The following is a 17,092-nucleotide window of genomic DNA, read 5'->3' as shown; positions in this document are numbered from 1 at the left end:
TGACATCTGCCCTCGAGATGGCGCACTGGAGCTTTTTCACTACCACAGAGAACCTGCAGTCTGGTGAGTCATCAAGAAGAGGGACAACAAAACATGACATACAGTGATGTTATCACATTTTATACCTCATATGGATACATAATTTCTTTAAGTCTTCATGTTGTTATATTGTAAAAGTTTCAGGGAAGAACAATTAGGTCACAAAAACGTACTCAAAACTTGAACATTTGGCCAAATATGAAAAATAAATACAATACTTTCTACATTATGTTTAGAATAAACTAGATAAAGGTCCTTGTGACCACCATCGTTTTTCAGAGGTGATGTTTTGTCAATATGAATCTCTAATGCGATATCTGAACTCTTCAGATCATCCTCCAATCAAAAGCCAGCACTGCAGAGATTTGCTAATAATCGGTTGCACACATTTGCGTCAAGTTAGTGTGTTTCCATCCACCTGTTTTTATGTGCATTTTCAAGTTGAGCAATACAAAACCTGAATGGATACACCAGTTGAAATATCTTTAAACTATTAGTTGTTGACTTTTAGTAAACCGTAAACCTTAATCAACAGTTATGAGGAATGAATCATGACTTAAATTAAGCATGTGAATTAAACAGCACTTATCATTGAAAAGCAGTAAAAAAAAAAAACATCAATTCCATTGTGTTTTCCACATCATTATTTAGTGTTCACACTTCTTTTGCAAAGGTTTAATGGCTGTGAAGTATTGCTGCAACTGTTTCTCTTGATCAACAACACTCCTAATATTTGCACAACAGTAGCTTGCATTTTCTTATGAAAGTTTTCTGGAAATTCTGTAAAAATGTGCAATACATTTGGAAGGAAACTTGACTTTTGTTGACACCAAACAGAGTGTGCTGCCGGAGTGATTCACAATGGGACATTAAAAACACAAGTCCATCATTCTCAAAGTTATGACTGTGTCACAAAAGAATCCATATGCAGCTCTTTCCAAACCTTTGCATAATAACAGACCGACTTCAAAGTACTGTGAATTTAGTTTTTATGTTCTGAATCATGGCCAGTATGATTCAGGAAGGCAGGGAAATCAACTGCATATGTGAACGCATCCTTCAACTCTTGTTTACCGACATCATGATTAATGGGTAGAGGGACATTAGGCGCTTTCACAACGGAGTACTTTTCCCTTTTAGTTCCGATAGTTCCTGGGATTTTGCGTTCACACCAAGAAGAGAACTTAGTTCATGAGAACTTTTCCCCCTTTTTCAGTCCCTGCTAGAGAGCAGGTACTTTCCTGGGGAGAAAAAAGTTCCAATTTCTGATTGGCTGGGCGGATTGCAAACCACGCCCCGTAAAACTCGGAAAAGTTTTGTGAAGCCGCCATTGTATTTGCTGGCATTAGCATTATTAGTATTAGCATTAGCCCAGCGCACCAACGGAGAGAGAATAACTTATGGCAACACAAAAAAAAACATGGGAGCGGTGGAGTGATGAGGAGGTGTCGGCGTTCTGGCGATTTAATCTTCTACTGAAGCCAGTCCCCAACTCCGGGGACTTCCGGCCGGGGCTTCTGGTGGCAGTATACGCCGTAAAGTTATTTGCGGCCTGCCAGTAAACCCAAAGCACTCCCTGAGGTTTCTCCCATTTTTCCCTTTAAACTGTGGGTTTTCTCTGGAAGTTTTTCCTTGTACGATGTGAGGGTCTAAGGACAGAGGGTGTCGTATTGTCATACTGATATTTTGTACAAACTGTAAAGTCCACTGAGACAAATGTAACATTTGTGATATTGGGCTATATAAATAAACATTGATTGATTGATTGAAGTGACGTCAGCGGCTTCATTTGCGTTATCTTCCCTCAGGGACTTATTCCGGTGTGAACGCGATCTGCTCTTTAGTTCCATGGGGGAACTAAGTGCTGGGAACTAAGTGCTGGGAACTAAGTACGGCAAAGTACTTGGTGTGAAAGCAGCTATTGCATTAATACATGCTCTCTGCAGAGAAAATGTACAAATCTACCTTCTGCAGCTTTAAGTTTGATGTCACAATTCAAACACTTGAGTATCGGCAGTCCATCTATATGGCAGCCGACCCATGCAAACGCGCTACACCGGCCCAAAACAATCCATTCGGATAAACACACTGCAGCTTCAGAAACTATGCAAGTAAAAGAACCACAAATGTGGCAAAACACATGCAAATGAAGAAACATCTTCGCCCAACCTGACAACACATGCTCAGAGTTTATTAAAAGCTCTGCATAAACGAAACGCTGCAAATAAAAAAAAGACTGCTAAAAACGAAAAAACATTAAAAAGTGACGCACACTGCTGGGACCGGAGTGCTTGTTGATGTTCAGGGATTATGAAGTTGGCCCACTGTCACTGTTGGCAGAGTTAGGCCCCATTTACACGGGAACGGAAACGAAAATGAACCGAATTCGATATAAAAAAAGTATTCCGTTCACACGCAATCGGCTCAATAAACGTGTCCGTTCACAGGAGACCGCTCGACCCGCTGGAGACGCTGCAGTACATATGCCGGGCCTGTAAGTGGTGCTGTACTTCCGCCACAAAATACACCAAAAGCAGCGATGAAGACTTCCCGAGCATGGTTTCCATGGTTGCCCTTCTGTTAATTCTCCGTGGTGGATTTAGCAGCAGATGTGGGGAGAGGCAGGGCTCTGGCTGTTTCTCTTTTTCTCCCTCCGCGAGGCAAGCGTGTCCTCCTGCTGTAAATCTCTCCGGTAGTCCACCAGCAGATGAAAAACACCCACCTCTCCGCCTCTTCCAAGGGACGAGGGAACCGTGCGGCAGAGTTTCCGTTCAAAAAAATGTTCGCCGGTCAACATGTCCGTTAAAGTTGAAATCTTCCGGACAAAATTAGAAAAGTGCCGTTGCTTTAAAACTAATTAATAACGACTCTATATAATAATATAACAATAATACACGGAGCCTCTCTTTTCCTCCCCCTCTCCCACGTGTCTCCATCAGCAGCAGCTGATCTCTGATCTCTCTCTCCTGTCCGATTAGACTTCACTCGCGTTTATGTCCATATCGATCAAATCTAGCTGGAGGCTCCTGCTGGGTGCACTGTCCTGCGAGATAACGGGACCTGGCTCGAAACACTCGGTTGTTGTTGTTGGCGAAACACATCAGCAATGACGCAGGTGACACGGTCACCTTCACAGCTGTGTGCATCACTTTTTAGTGTCCCTGTTTGTGTTGTGTTTTGAGCTAATTTCTTGCGCTTTTATTTTATTTGCAGCGTTTAGTTTATCCAAAATGTGTGTGAACACTGTGCATGTTTCTTTAAGCTGGTGAAGAACAGGTTTCTTCATTTGCATGTGTTTTGGCACATTGATTTTTTTTTCCTCTTTACATCGTTTTTGAAACTACAGTGCTTTGCTCCTAATGGAAGTAACACTACAGAATAGATGTAATGGAAAATATCCTTTACAGTTTCTGAAAACTACAATCAGTCGAACATCTCAGGCTCAAAGACAGGAAGTGAGAGCGATGCAGCATCACATTGTTAATACAGGGCCCAGACCTCAGCTGTATGGTGACAAAAATGTGCAAAAATAAATATGAGTATAGCTGCACAGGAGGTGCTAAGTCTGAGGAAACATGACTTGGTTTTCCTGAGAAGAAGGTGTAATAAATGGAGGAAAGCGTAAACGGATATTGCCATCCTTCTGGAAACCGCAGGATGAGCACACAAACGTCATTGCTTCAAGAACTCCTCTTCATAGTCATAAATCTGGCTCTTGTTCTAGCTCAAATGTTTCTACATCCGAAGAAGTCCATGCCGATGTAGCGGGGATAGCCCTCCAAAGAGTTCATGCCAACGGGATCGAACTTCCAGTACTGTCGACCTCGGACAAAGTGAGCGTAGCCTGAAAGATAAAATAAAACATTCTGTGTAAATAAATCAGTCTCAAGAATCTTTCAACGTTTTTTTGGTAAGATATTTACAATGTGTTAAATGCCTGGGGTAAAGGCTATCTTATATGTACTGGGAAAACTCAGCATAGTTACATTGGAGTTGACAATATGTTTTTTATTAGATTTTTTTGTTTTGAAAGGTTGAATTTGTGCTGTAAACTGCGTTTAGGTTAGGTACATTTTTACTTATTCTTGTGGTTCAAAGTTGGTCATTTCGGTAATCAAAACAAACATGGATGTGTTGTAACCCTAACCCTTAAGGGTTGGAGAAATTAATTTGTTCTGATTTTCAAAACTGACAGATCCCAACAAACCAACTCGTTTATAAAACAAAAAAAATAAAGATATCTGGATTATCTATTAATCCCCGGGGAACATTTTCAGATAGGAACTCGTTAACTTGGTTAGTTTAGCCTTGGACCGTACCGTAGACGTCCCTGAATGTGGCATCCACCTCGTCAGGGATGCCGCTCCAGTCCTTCATGCTGTGCGGGTAGACGGACTCCACCCTCTGCTCTCGGGGGCTGAACCTCCAGTAGCTACCTGACTTGAAGAAGTAGGTGTTGTAGTTGGAATCGTGGCCCCAACGCAGCGCCGCCTGGATCCCAGACACCGACAGACCCAAACTCCTGATGGACTCCGGCCCTCGGATCTGCATCTCGGCATCGAACACCCAGTAATTCTCACCTGCCCCGAGAGAGAGATGTTGAACAATGCTATTTATTTCTAGAGCTTTTTAGCCCTGTCTATACAACTCAAGACTATACCCCTGGAAGATGTTAAAAGACGGTGGAAACGATTTAGAGGTCTGGCGAAGAATATTAAAAAAAAGAGCAATTAGGGCTCTTGGGAATGAACTCAAAAGATCCCAAAAGGTCCTAATTCCTATCACTAGTAATCTGACTTCAAATTATGTTTATGGCCCTCACAGCTCTGTGTTAATTACCACTTAGCACCTGTTTAAACTTGCCCAAGCCTGCTTGATACTTGGTGACTGCTGCACTCACATGAAACCTTTAACCACATAACAGCACAGCTCAGACCGTCATCAATGCCCACCTTGAAAGAACCAAATATTCCCTGACTTGTCTTCAAAGGCGGCATCGATGTTGTTGGGAATCCCCCTCCAGTGACGGGACGCCAGCGCTGGGTAACCGCTTTCCAGATGCCCGTCCCTGATCCGCCACACGTAGCCCGACTTGAAGAAGAACAGCTCCCCTCGGATCATAGACACGGCATCAAAGTCCGTCTGGCAGACGTCGGGCTGGAAATGAGACACAAGTGTAAAGTTTCCTACAAGATGTTTTTTATTGCAGCAGTATGGAGTGTTAAGGAGCCGTTTTATTGTCTGAAAGGATCCCAAAATAACGTCCGGTAAAAGACTACTCGGTTACAACTTAGAAGAAACTGTTTCCAAGTGCTTATGACTAAATAATGACTTTTGACCCTTATTTATCATTTTTGGTTAAAAAATACTCCCCTGAATGATGTGGTGAAGTTTCAAAGATGCTCGCTTTTTTTTAACAGTGTTGTGACCACAGGAACCACTGTGGGATAAAGGGATAAGGCTGGTGGTCTATTCTATATTTCTCTTCTTGTCAACAAAGACCATTGAAAAAACGAATGATCCACCATATTCCCCACGGATATCCTTTTCCTCTGTGTCATAGGGCTCCATTGAATTCCAGAAACTATTAAAAACCACATCAGGGAGCCGCATGTACTGCACCAAATGGGGATTAATCCTCTGCTTGATAAAGTCCCCAACAAAAAAACGATTTACCCCTATTTGAGTAACTTTTATTCATTTTAAAGATTAATGTATTTAGTAAGAACTACTGTGATTGGTCCTAGACGTTGGTTGGTTTTATTTGAAGTCAATGCCACATTCATTAGAGCATGGCACCTAATTTGTCCTTTGGAGTTTCTTGAAGTGAGCTCAACTCGATAAAAAGAGACTTTCTGCAACCAAGCGTGACATTGTTAAAAGCTGCTCAACAAAACAAACAAGCTTACAAGACACGATCAATCAAGCTTATACTTCTGTTAGGGTTAATCACCAATGGTGCTTAATCCGCCACTGAAAAAAGTCCCCTTCAAAAGCACAACACCTTCCTGATTCACTTCCATAAAAACTAAAGTGACCAGCTGTTCAAGGAAATAACTGAGCCTTTTTTTCCTTTATTACAAATGAAACTCCATTTGCTCTAGCTGTTTTAGGTAGGAACCAATGGGATTGGAGCTGAGAGACACATACAGGAAGTCAGAAAGACATACGGACACATTGTTGGTTTTGGTCTTTTCATAGGATTTGTTGACAATAAGAACATTATTATAGTTATTTTGAGATGTTTTGAACTGGTTGTTGTAATGTTGCGCCAGCTCCACTCACATTAGCGACGATCTCGTTAGTCTCGGGGTTGGATGGAGGTGGAGGGGGGGGGTGGCGGTGAGGGCAGGACCTGTGGTTGAGCTCCATACAGGTACTGGATGCCCCGCTTGTCATCCTCGCTCAGCCTCAGAGGGTAGGAGAAGGTGTAGTATGCGGACATGATGGCCCCAGGCTCACGAGAGTGCTGCAGGCCAAGGACGTGCCCGAACTCATGGGCGGCAACCTGGAGAAGGTCTGTGCCTACAGGAGGGAGGGAGGGAGGGAGGGAGGGAGGAGGGAGGGAGGAGGAGGGAGGGAGGGGGGGGGGATGAGAGAAGAGTCAGAGGATGCAAAACCACAGATGGCTCAAATGGCGTCTGGAAATAGTTTGCTTTGACCTGCTTGCGGTGGCAGATTTAGCTATCTGAGATGATACAGTACCAACAAAGAGTCATTAAAAAGTCCCTCGCTGTTGACTAATTTCCCCTTCTTCCTCTCCATGACCTGAGAACACCTCATGTTACAGATGTGTCACATATCATTGACTGTTCATAGTTGCCCCCATGTGAACTCAGCTTGTGAGATCTTTCCATCCTAGAAAGGTTATAACTAAAATCATTGCTGGATTTAGAGATATTGTTGCTTTTTTACATTTAGTAGACTACATGGCTTTGGTGAATACTCATTTCTGAGCAATGAAGCTTGCAATGTCTTATCTTCAGGACGATAGTCTGATATTTGGCAGTAAATAATAACCAGCACGATAGAAATCTTAGCGTCTAAAGTGATTGTATGTGCTTTTTCTATTTTAAATGGTATTTTGATGTGTTGGGCAGTCATGAAAGTCATATTTTGCCCGTTTTACATTTCTTGAATTACATTTACATATTACATTTCAGTGTTTCTAATTATACATATTTTTATATAATACTTCTAAAATAGTAATATAACCTCTGTATTCACTTTTAAAAACCCATGCTCTGCAACTACTACTTTCTCAACAATACATGGTTAGTTCATATTTAATCACATTGTTTATCTGTTATTATTTGCATCTTTATAGTGTCGTTGACATATTAAAGGAAAAACCTGAATTAAAGTGTTGAGAAACCTCTTCTTCCCTCATGATGGTTGTGACGAAGGTAACTTTGTCACTGATGGCTTCGGGCCTTGCATATGTGCACATGTTTATACAGTTTATATTATTTATTGATGTAGTGTTTATTGTATTTTATTTTGAAATGTGTTCCCCTTTCCCCATGTCTGTTGCCATTGATTGTGTGCACCTGGTGCTCTGTGGTGTCTCCTCCCCCCTCACCTGTGTCCTGTTGGGTTGATTGGGTTGGGCATTTAGGCTCTGGGGTTTAGCTGTTTGGGAGAGAGTGTGTGTGAGATCCTTGTGGCTGCAGGCTGTGGTCAGGGAGAAACAGCAGGATTGAGGCTGTGTGTCATGTGTTCCTGACTTAATAAATGCCCACACCGGGTTGTATTTTGGACGTTCTGCCTCTGCCTCCTTGCTTGGTCTGGCTGCTCAATTGTCAGCTTCACAATGGTATTTGCTAGGTACCAGTTTTTTCTTTACTCATTTTCTGATACCTCTTTTCTAAACTTTCAAATTCCTTGTATGGGTACACCTACTGTAATTGACCAAAAAAGTCGACACAGTAAACACATAGTATCATGAATTGTATTAATGATTTATATTCTACTTGAAGCAATGAAAAAAAGTCAAAAATATATTTTTTCTAAATTCTGTCAGGTAAACCCTCACCCATGTGGTTTCCAAGGGTCCAGGACTCGTCATAGTCGAAGTGAATGTCACCTTGTCGGTGGGTTTTGGGGAAAAATGCGTGAGCGAGAATCCCACCCGGGCCATCGAAGGGAAGGTTGTCTCCATGCCAGTACCTGCAATCCCATACATGAAACGTTCTGATGAGCACAAGAGCCACTCTGAAGGTTTACAGCATGATGAACTTTTTAAGTGAAACTTTATGGATGAAAGAACAAGTTGATGAGATTGCTGTCAGAAAACCCATTAATATTAAGTTAATAATAACAAAGGAAAAACACATTTCCTTATCTGAAATTATAGTTAAATAACTAAACAGGCATGTTAAAAAAGAAATCTAAGGCTTTATGGTTTGACTTCCAATCATTTGGTGAAATAAAGAAGAAGTCTTATCGTATTTTGTCATAAATTGAAGAGGTCCTTTGATGTTTTTTGGGGGAGGTTTCCCTTTCCTATAGTGTGTTTTAGTGCATGTAAATGGTCTGCAATGGCTAAAATCCCAAAGTTCCCTCCAGAGGGAGTTTCCAACTTATACAAATACACTTATAGGCGCTTTCACACCGCAGTACTTTTCCCACAAAGGTTCATCAGAACTCTTTAGTTCTCATGGACTAAGTACAGATCGCGTTCACACTGGAATAAGTCCCTGGGGGTGGATTAGGCAAATGAAGCCGCTGACGTCACTTCTTCTTCTTCTGCTTTGGGTTTACTGGCAGGCCGCAAAAAACTTCACGGCGTATACTGCCACCCGAAGTCCCCGGCCGGAAGTCCCCGGAGTTGGGGACTGGCTTCTACTGAAGCCTTCCGAGTAAATCGCCAGAACGCCGACACCTCCTCATCTCCACCGCTCCCATGTTTTCTTTTGTGTTGCCATAAGTTAGTCTCTCTGCGTTTGTGCGCTGGGCTAATGCTAATGATGCTAATGCGAGGATAATAAAATGGCAGCTTCACAAAACTTATTTGGGAGTTTTACGGGGCGTGGTTTGCAATCCGCCCAGCCAATCAGAAATAGGATCCTTTTTCTCCCATGAAAGTCCCTGCTCTCTAGCAGGGACGGAAAAGGGGGTAAATAAGTTCTCATGAACTAATTTTTGTTCCGGCTCTTTTTGGTGTGAACGCAACATTTCGGAACTATATCGGAACTAAATTGGGAAAAGTACTGCGGTGTGAAAGCGCCTTATGTCAGGTTTATTTCAATATCTTACATTGCCACGTACAATGTGTAGGAGTGTGAATAGAAGTGCGAGTGTTACATAGTGATGTCACTATGTTACATAAGTCAATAAAGGAGTCCAATGGAGGTGTTTGAGGCTGGGTGGGGAGTGTGTGAGGGAACTTTGGGATTTTAGCCTTTGTAGACCATTTACATGCACACAGAGGGAAAACCCTAAAAGCATATGGTTAACTGTAACTATAAAGGATTAATTGTGAAAATGTCATACCGTTGCTACCCTAAATTGCAAAACTTTTGATAATTATCAGTAGACACAAATTACAGCAGAGGCCGATGGGAATGTGATAAGGACAGCAGATACTTGATCTTGATAGTCAAAGGATCACACAAATGTATACAGGTATTCCTGAGGGGAATATGAGAGCATGATTCAAATTGCATGCTAATGCACCAAATCGAGATATTTCCATCTTGAACAAAGTTGCAAAAATAATGTATTTTGTATTTTATTTCATAGCACATTCATTAATTTTGCAATCATATCTGTCTGTTTTACTTAAACATATAGAATGCGTTACTTTTCCTTTATAATTACTTCTAAAAGATGCTTCCCCCCCCCAGGGTCGGCTCTAGAACAAATCAAATGGGGGGGCAATCATTTACCAAGGGGGGGCACATACTGCCGTCAACAACCAACACACAAACACCAACGCAACTTCAATTTAAAAAAAACATGCTGTAAAGTCTATTGTCTTTCACACACATTGCAGGGTGTGAAAGCGCACCTATGACCTGTGCATACATGCACGGTTGTGGCACGACCACCAAAACAGAAACATATGGACATAGGCCACCATATGAAAAGTGTTTAGTATTTAGTATCCTATCCATGTGAACATGTTTTAGGTGGGGGTGGACCTAACCTCCTCTAGGAGGGTCCGGGGGCATGCTCCCCCGGGAAGATTATTTTTAAAATATTGAAGTTAAATGCATCAATCTGGTGCACTTTGAGAGCAACATGAAGATCTATGGATACATCTCTCAGCATCCATATGAAACAGAACTGTACACAGATTTACTTTTTCTTTATGGATATTTTACTAATCACTCCCCTTTCAACTGTATTCTTGTGTTACTGTCCTATAGTATTTCATACCCGTTTTTCATTTATTCTCTTATTCTTTAATGACTATAATGATCATATAAAGGTAGCCTATTCCTCGCAAATACTTGTTTACATAAATGGTGACCAAACCGTTTGAGACCCACTGAGATAACTTACACTAAAGTGAACTATCTAAACACTGAGAGTCCTTACCTCACTGAGCTGACGTTATAAGATCCTCACAGTCTGACAGGAGAGGACTCTCCTCCACCTTGGTGTAGAAACAGCTCTTTATATCCGTTAGCATAGCTAGCTAACCAGATGCTAACAACAATATTCCACGTTACCGCTCGCGCACTGACAAAATGCGCTCGTGCCACACACAGAGAGCCGAGCTTGAATGAAACACAGAGACCCATGTACTTGTACTGTACTGTATATCATATTATTTTCGATGGCTTTACTGCATAATCAGTATAACAGATGAACAGATCGCCACTGGGCTTTCATCTAAACACACAGCCACGTAATGATAACAAAACAAAAGTCGGGGTCATTGGTCAAGCAACACACCAATCAGAGAGCAGCAGTGAGCACACCTCAGGCTGTGTTTCATATAAAGAATAAATAAAGAATACAAATGTGTATTCTTTATTTCTGATGTATTTCACACAAAAAACTTTTGGTGGAAACGTTTTAACTTATATGATTAAAAAAAAAAACGGCAAAGTGGCAATAAGGCTTGCCCACCCTGCGTTGGGGGGGCACAGTGACTCATTTGGGGGGGCATGGCCCGCGAATGACCCCCCATGACGCCGACCCTGCCCCCCCCCCCACATCCCGGTCTCCCACCTTGTGAAGTCGATCCGGATGTCGGCCTTCCCACTGTGGATCTCGGTGAAGGTGAGCGGGGTGACGTCACTCCAGATTTTCAGCGCTTCCCGAAAGACACGTCGAACCTTCTCCTCGTCTATCTGCCAGGGAAACCGAACTATCCTGCGGGAGATAAGTGCAGGTGTCACACACACACACTGACGCATGATATACAGTAGGGAAGCAGAGAGGGACCACCAGCCTTGCATGCCTCCCTCTAATCTGATATCTGTCTCATCAGCGGGGAGGTGTTCTGTTACTGACACCCCCAGGCTCCCTTTCCTTTTAAATAAAACCACCCATGTGATAAATAGGAAAAATAACATAAACCTCCTTATTTAACAAACAGGACTCTAAATATGTATTAATCATATAGAATTGATGTAGACCAATCGTTGTAGTAGTTTCACGCTTTGTAAAACATTCTGATATGCGTGTGAGGAATGGACAAACACTCTACGGGTGAAGTACGGAGCTGTCAGGACGTGCCTGTGTTGCGCTTCCAGCTATAGCACGGTTGCAAATTGCCACTTGCAAGCACACATTGAGATTTTGGCACAATGATGCTAAAACTGAAGAGCTGACTCTTCAAAAAGACAGAGATTAAACAAAACAAGATACAACATGTTGATTAAACAGAGTTTGAGGTGTTGTTAGGCAGATTTTTTAGCTTTGCAAAGGGCCAGGCTAGCTGATTACCATTTCCACTCACTATGCTAAGCTAGGCTAACGTGTCATGACTCCAGATGTGTACTCAGCCACGGCGTTAATACAGTTTTCTCACTCAAATAAATAGCAAAAAATAGCTGTATTAACCAACAATCCAATCTGTTACTTTAACTTATAGCTGTTAATTCTGGATATGATTGTTTCTTGTTGATTAAAGGTTTCCAGATAACCTCATTATTAGCTAGTCCCTTCCGGGATCTTTGGTGTAAAAATATAAAGTTAACATTTGCTGCATCATTTTATGGCACAACTTCAGAACATGTTACCTGTAAGATCTTTTTCTGGCTGGCAGGCAGTTCTTGTCTTTCATCATGCATGAAGGGTCAAAAGGGACAGGAAGCAGCAGGGTTTATGGGAAATGTGGTCTTAATTTAGAGAAATCTCTAGCAATAAAAATACAACTGCTGTTCATGTCATTCCCTGTCTCAGTTATCCATAATGCATATACTTTAAGGTGACAGGAAGAGTTACACTTCCTGAACATTTTTCATTTAAACCGCATATTTAAATTTGATACTAAAAGTAATAATTACACGACAAGAAAAAACGTTTGACCATAATCTAAAGTGTGCAGCAAGACTCATGCAAAGGTGCTTACATTTGTTCAGACTGACTTCAGAGGAAGAGGAAGTAGTGCACAGTTGGGGACTATTTTCAGTGGGGGAGCTACACATTTGAGGATCATGTATTTCTTACTTGTTACATAATGACATCACTATGTAACACTTGCGTTCTATTGGCTATCACTCCAACACATAGTGCGTGGAGCGGGACATTTCCCACACATCTATTAGTGGTTGACCAATTATAACAGAGCTGGCTAGCTAACCAATCAGAGCAGACTGGGCTCTGGTTTCAGACAGAGGGTGCATAATGCACAGGCAGTATGAGAAAATGTTTTTTTTAACATTAAAGCATGTACAAATGTCATAGTAGTGGCACAAAATACAAATATGAACCTGAAAATGAGCAGAATAGGGCCCTTTCAAAAAACAAAACAGAATCGCATTAGTTTGCGGCCGGTGCTGCCTCCCCCACCCTCTCTCTCGCTCTGTGTTAATATACTGTTGCGTTAAAGAATGGCTACAATGAAAGAGACCCCAGGAGACACAGACAGAGAGGCAGCCGCCAGCAGAGCACTGCCAGACGCGCGGTGGTGCCAAGTCCTTAGATGAAAGCAAAGCATCACCCCTTTGTCCGAATTATAATTTTAAGACTTCCTTTTCTATATTACTATATATAGAACTATATAAGCCCTCCCGTGTTGCATGTTTTTTCCTTGAGTCTATCATTAAGTTGGTCTGAAAACTGCCTGAAATGGAGTCATCGTTTTGCCTAATGAAGTGATTCTTTAAACCAGCAATATCTTCTTTTTTTTTTGCGATACTGGGGCAGCAGTAACAATTTCTTATTGACCATTTACATTAGATATGGTTAAGTTGCAAGAACAAAGCTTCTAATTGCACACCCGGTAGTTTAAGACGACATATTCTGCAAATGTTCATGCTTTAATGTTCAAAAAGCTCTTTATTTCTGCAGCACCTCTTTTCCCCCTCTGTCTGAAACCAGAGCCCAGTCTGCTCTGATTGGTTTGCTGGCCGGCTCTGTTGTTATTGGTCAACCACTTAGAGATGTCGGGTCCCTTAGCCTATCAAGTACAATGTGTTAGAGCGCTAGCCTATAGAAGCGCAATTGTTACATAGTGAGTAAATTATGTCACGGAAGAAAACAGGCGTTTCAGGCAGTGTGTGGAAGAGAAAAAAAAACGATATAACACACAGCAGATACACACATTATTATTGACCTTATTCAACTATCAGATTTGGCCTCGCCAGAGTTAGAAATCCTGGTTAAACTACCTATTTTACAAAGAAATCACAAAAATAATTGGGGCACATAATAACACAAAATATTCATATCGGATGGCTAGGGTCCTTCCCTTAGAGTGCAAGCCTCTGTTTCACGGAAAGAGAGCAACAAACGTCCCTCTTCTCTTGCAAACATAAAAAAGAAAAATCAATGACCATTCCTGAATGTGTTTTCATTCCATCTCACCATGATATCTATTGACCCACCACAGCCAACCCACAATGAAATGTTGTGCTTTCTACAATTAGGGTATTCTGCATCGGCGCCTGGTATGTACCTGTAGGTGAGGTCTGTCTTCTCTAAACGTCCTCCGTACAGGACGAAGCGTCTCTGTCGCCCCCGATAATGCACCTCCTTATGGGCGGGGTAGTCCGGTACTCCACAGCGTGGTCGGTTCCATGTGTTTGAGGTGTTGGTCTGCAAACTTGTCTCCTTTACAAAGTCCTGAGTGTGAGAAAGCTTCCCCCTCTTCTTCAGGTCGGGGAACTTTTCAGACAACTGTAAGAACAATGGTGGTCAACAGATAGTTGTTTTTAACAAATAAATTAAACACGTAAATACTTTGAAAAAGATGTCACTGTGTGTCATCTATTTGTCTTTTGTGCGTGTAGTGGCCAATTTTGCAAAATACAAAGTTCCAAGGCCACTAAGCCTACAAGGCGAACTCGAGTGTTCACTGGCGTTTAAAACATCCAAATACCTTCAATGAAAACCATAGTCCCAGGTATGCGTCCTGAGGGTTTTATTCACTTACTATTCCATAGATCTGTTGGCGGTCCACTACCGACTTACTCTACAACACTTTTAACTGCATATAAATAAATAAACAAAGTACAAATACCATCAGGCATGTGGACACGTACGGGCAAAAACGTTTTCAACTACCTGGTAGACTTCCAATTCTGGTAGTGGTAATGCGTCATTTTATACTCATAGACTTGCGCACTAGAGTCTGCTTTTCCGTAAACAATAACAAACATAAACCTTGAGCAGTCCATAAACAAACAAAACGGTTTGTTTATAACTCTATGATTATCCAATTCATTTAACCTCACCAAACATAAATATTTACCATAAATATCAATACGCCTGACTGGCTCTTACAGTGCGGTATTCCTGTACGTTGGCCGACAAAAACGCGCTACAACGACCCAGAACATTTCAACTACGAGAAATTCGCTGCACTTTCCAAACGATGCAAATAAATAAACATAATTTTGCCAAAACACATACAAATGAAGAAACTTCTTCACCAACTTCACAAAACATGCGCATTTTACAAAAAACACTGCATAAACAAAAAGGTGCAAATAAAAAAAACTCTGCAAGAAGCTCAATACACACCAGAAAAGGGGACCAATTAGCAACAAACAAAACTTGGCTGCTTATGGTCAACTAAGCTCACTTTTATCAAAAGAGGTACCAATGAGCCTCATGACTGTCGGTTTCCACATGAAGCAGTTTATATTCTGAGAATGGCACTTCAGTTACAGGTGTCACAAGCAGCAACTAGCCTTCTCAATTTTGGACTATTACTTCCATCAAAATGCACCACGGTTAAACTTGAAATGAATTGAATTAACCTTAAAAATGTCACGGTATTTAAATGCTAAAAATGTTAAAGATAAAAGGTTTAAGTAGAAGAAAAAAAAAGATGAGGGGGAAATTACAAAGAGAAATCGTTATGAAGTAAATAAAAAAAAAAGGGAGAAAAAGAAAGTATACGAGGAAGTGAAGGCGAATCAGCTTCATTTTGGACTCTGGAGGAACACACTCAAAATCGTATTCCCCGATTTAAGAGATTACTATCAGTTACACCCCCCACCACTCCCCCAATCCAGAGGAAATGGCTCTGCTCATTTCCACTGGTGCAAATTACAGAGGAGCGCCTCCTCTGTACCTCATCTGCAGTGCTACACCACTGCTGGCATTTCCTTTCCTCTCCACTCAGAACAACCTGTTGGGAAGACGCTGTCCATTTCTTTTGTAGAAATTAAATCATCAGATTCAGTGGAGTTCTTTATTTCATAATCCTGTGGGGATTTTAGCTGATATTGATATTTTTCTGAAAAAATTGCAGTACCAAAGATGTCCATGATAATAGATTAATTAATTTGATTAATTAGTGGAAAGGTAATATGTACATTTACTATTAAAGTAGGCCTACTAATTCAACATACTTCAATTTTAATAGATTGATTTCCATTTTGTTCTACTTTTATTCCATCCATCCATCCATCTTCTCCCGCTTATCCGTGGTCGGGTCGCGGGGGTAGCAGTTCCAGCAGAGAGCCCCAAACTTTCTTTTCCCTGGCGACATCAACCAGCTCTGACTGGGGGATCCCAAGGCGCTCCCAGGCCAGCAAAGAGATATAATCCCTCCACCTGGTCCTAGGTCTACCCCTTGGTCTCTTCCCAGCTGGACGTGCCTGGAACACCTCCCTAGGGAGGCGCCCAGGTGGCATCCTAACTAGGTGCCCGAACCACCTCAACTGGCTCCTTTCGACGTGAAGGAGGAACGGCTCAACTCCGAGTCCCTCCCTGATGACCGAACTTCTCACCTTATCCCTAAGGGAGACACCAGCCACCCTGCGGAGAAAACCCATCTCGGCCGCTTGTATCCGCGATCTCGTTCTTTCGGTCATGACCCATCCTTCATGACCATAGGTGAGGGTAGGAACGAAAATGGCCCGGTAGACAGAGAGCTTTGCCTTCTGGCTCAGCTCCCTTTTCGTCACAACGGTGCGGTAAAGCGACTGCAGTACCGCTCCCGCTGCTCCGATTCTCCGGCCCATCTCACGCTCCATTGTTCCCTCACTCGAGAACAAGACCCCGAGATACTTGAACTCCTTCACTTGGGGTAAGGACTCATTCCCTACTTGGAGTGGACAGTCCATCGGTTTCCTGCTGAGAACCATGGCCTCAGATTTGGAGGTGCTGATCCTCATCCCAGCCGCTTCACACTCGGTTGCGAACCGATCCAGTGAGTGCTGAAGGTCGCAGACCGATGAAGCCATTAGAACCACATCATCTGAAAAAAGCAGTGGGGCAATCCTTAGTCCACCAAACTGCAGACCCCCTCCCCCATGACTACGCCTCGAAATCCGATCCATGTATATTACAAACAGGATTGGTGACAAAGCGCAGCCCTGGCGGAGGCCAACCCTCACCGGAAATGGGTCCGACTTACTGCCGAGGACCCGGACACAGCTCTCGCTTTGGGAGTACAGAGATTGGATGGCCCTGAGTA

At 42.3% G+C, this 17,092-nt stretch overlaps 1 protein-coding gene across 1 annotated transcript in view; it reads right to left on the bottom strand.

The window, feature by feature from the left end:
• Window positions 1-2,944: 2,944 nt before the first annotated feature.
• The window catches only part of mmp11a (matrix metallopeptidase 11a), a 47,202-nt gene continuing 33,054 nt past the window's right edge, over window positions 2,945-17,092 (bottom strand). Inside the window, 8 exon segments of the mRNA XM_034230136.1 lie at window positions 2,945-3,883; window positions 4,359-4,619; window positions 4,992-5,196; window positions 6,325-6,375; window positions 6,377-6,564; window positions 8,075-8,208; window positions 11,224-11,367; window positions 14,120-14,340. Coding sequence (XP_034086027.1) covers window positions 3,765-3,883; window positions 4,359-4,619; window positions 4,992-5,196; window positions 6,325-6,375; window positions 6,377-6,564; window positions 8,075-8,208; window positions 11,224-11,367; window positions 14,120-14,340 — 1,323 coding nt within the window. The 3' untranslated portion in view covers window positions 2,945-3,764.

This window comes from Gymnodraco acuticeps, unplaced genomic scaffold (assembly GCF_902827175.1).
Source record: "Gymnodraco acuticeps unplaced genomic scaffold, fGymAcu1.1, whole genome shotgun sequence".
Lineage (NCBI taxonomy): Eukaryota > Metazoa > Chordata > Actinopteri > Perciformes > Bathydraconidae > Gymnodraco > Gymnodraco acuticeps.
This window is presented reverse-complemented; position numbering and strand designations above follow the sequence as displayed.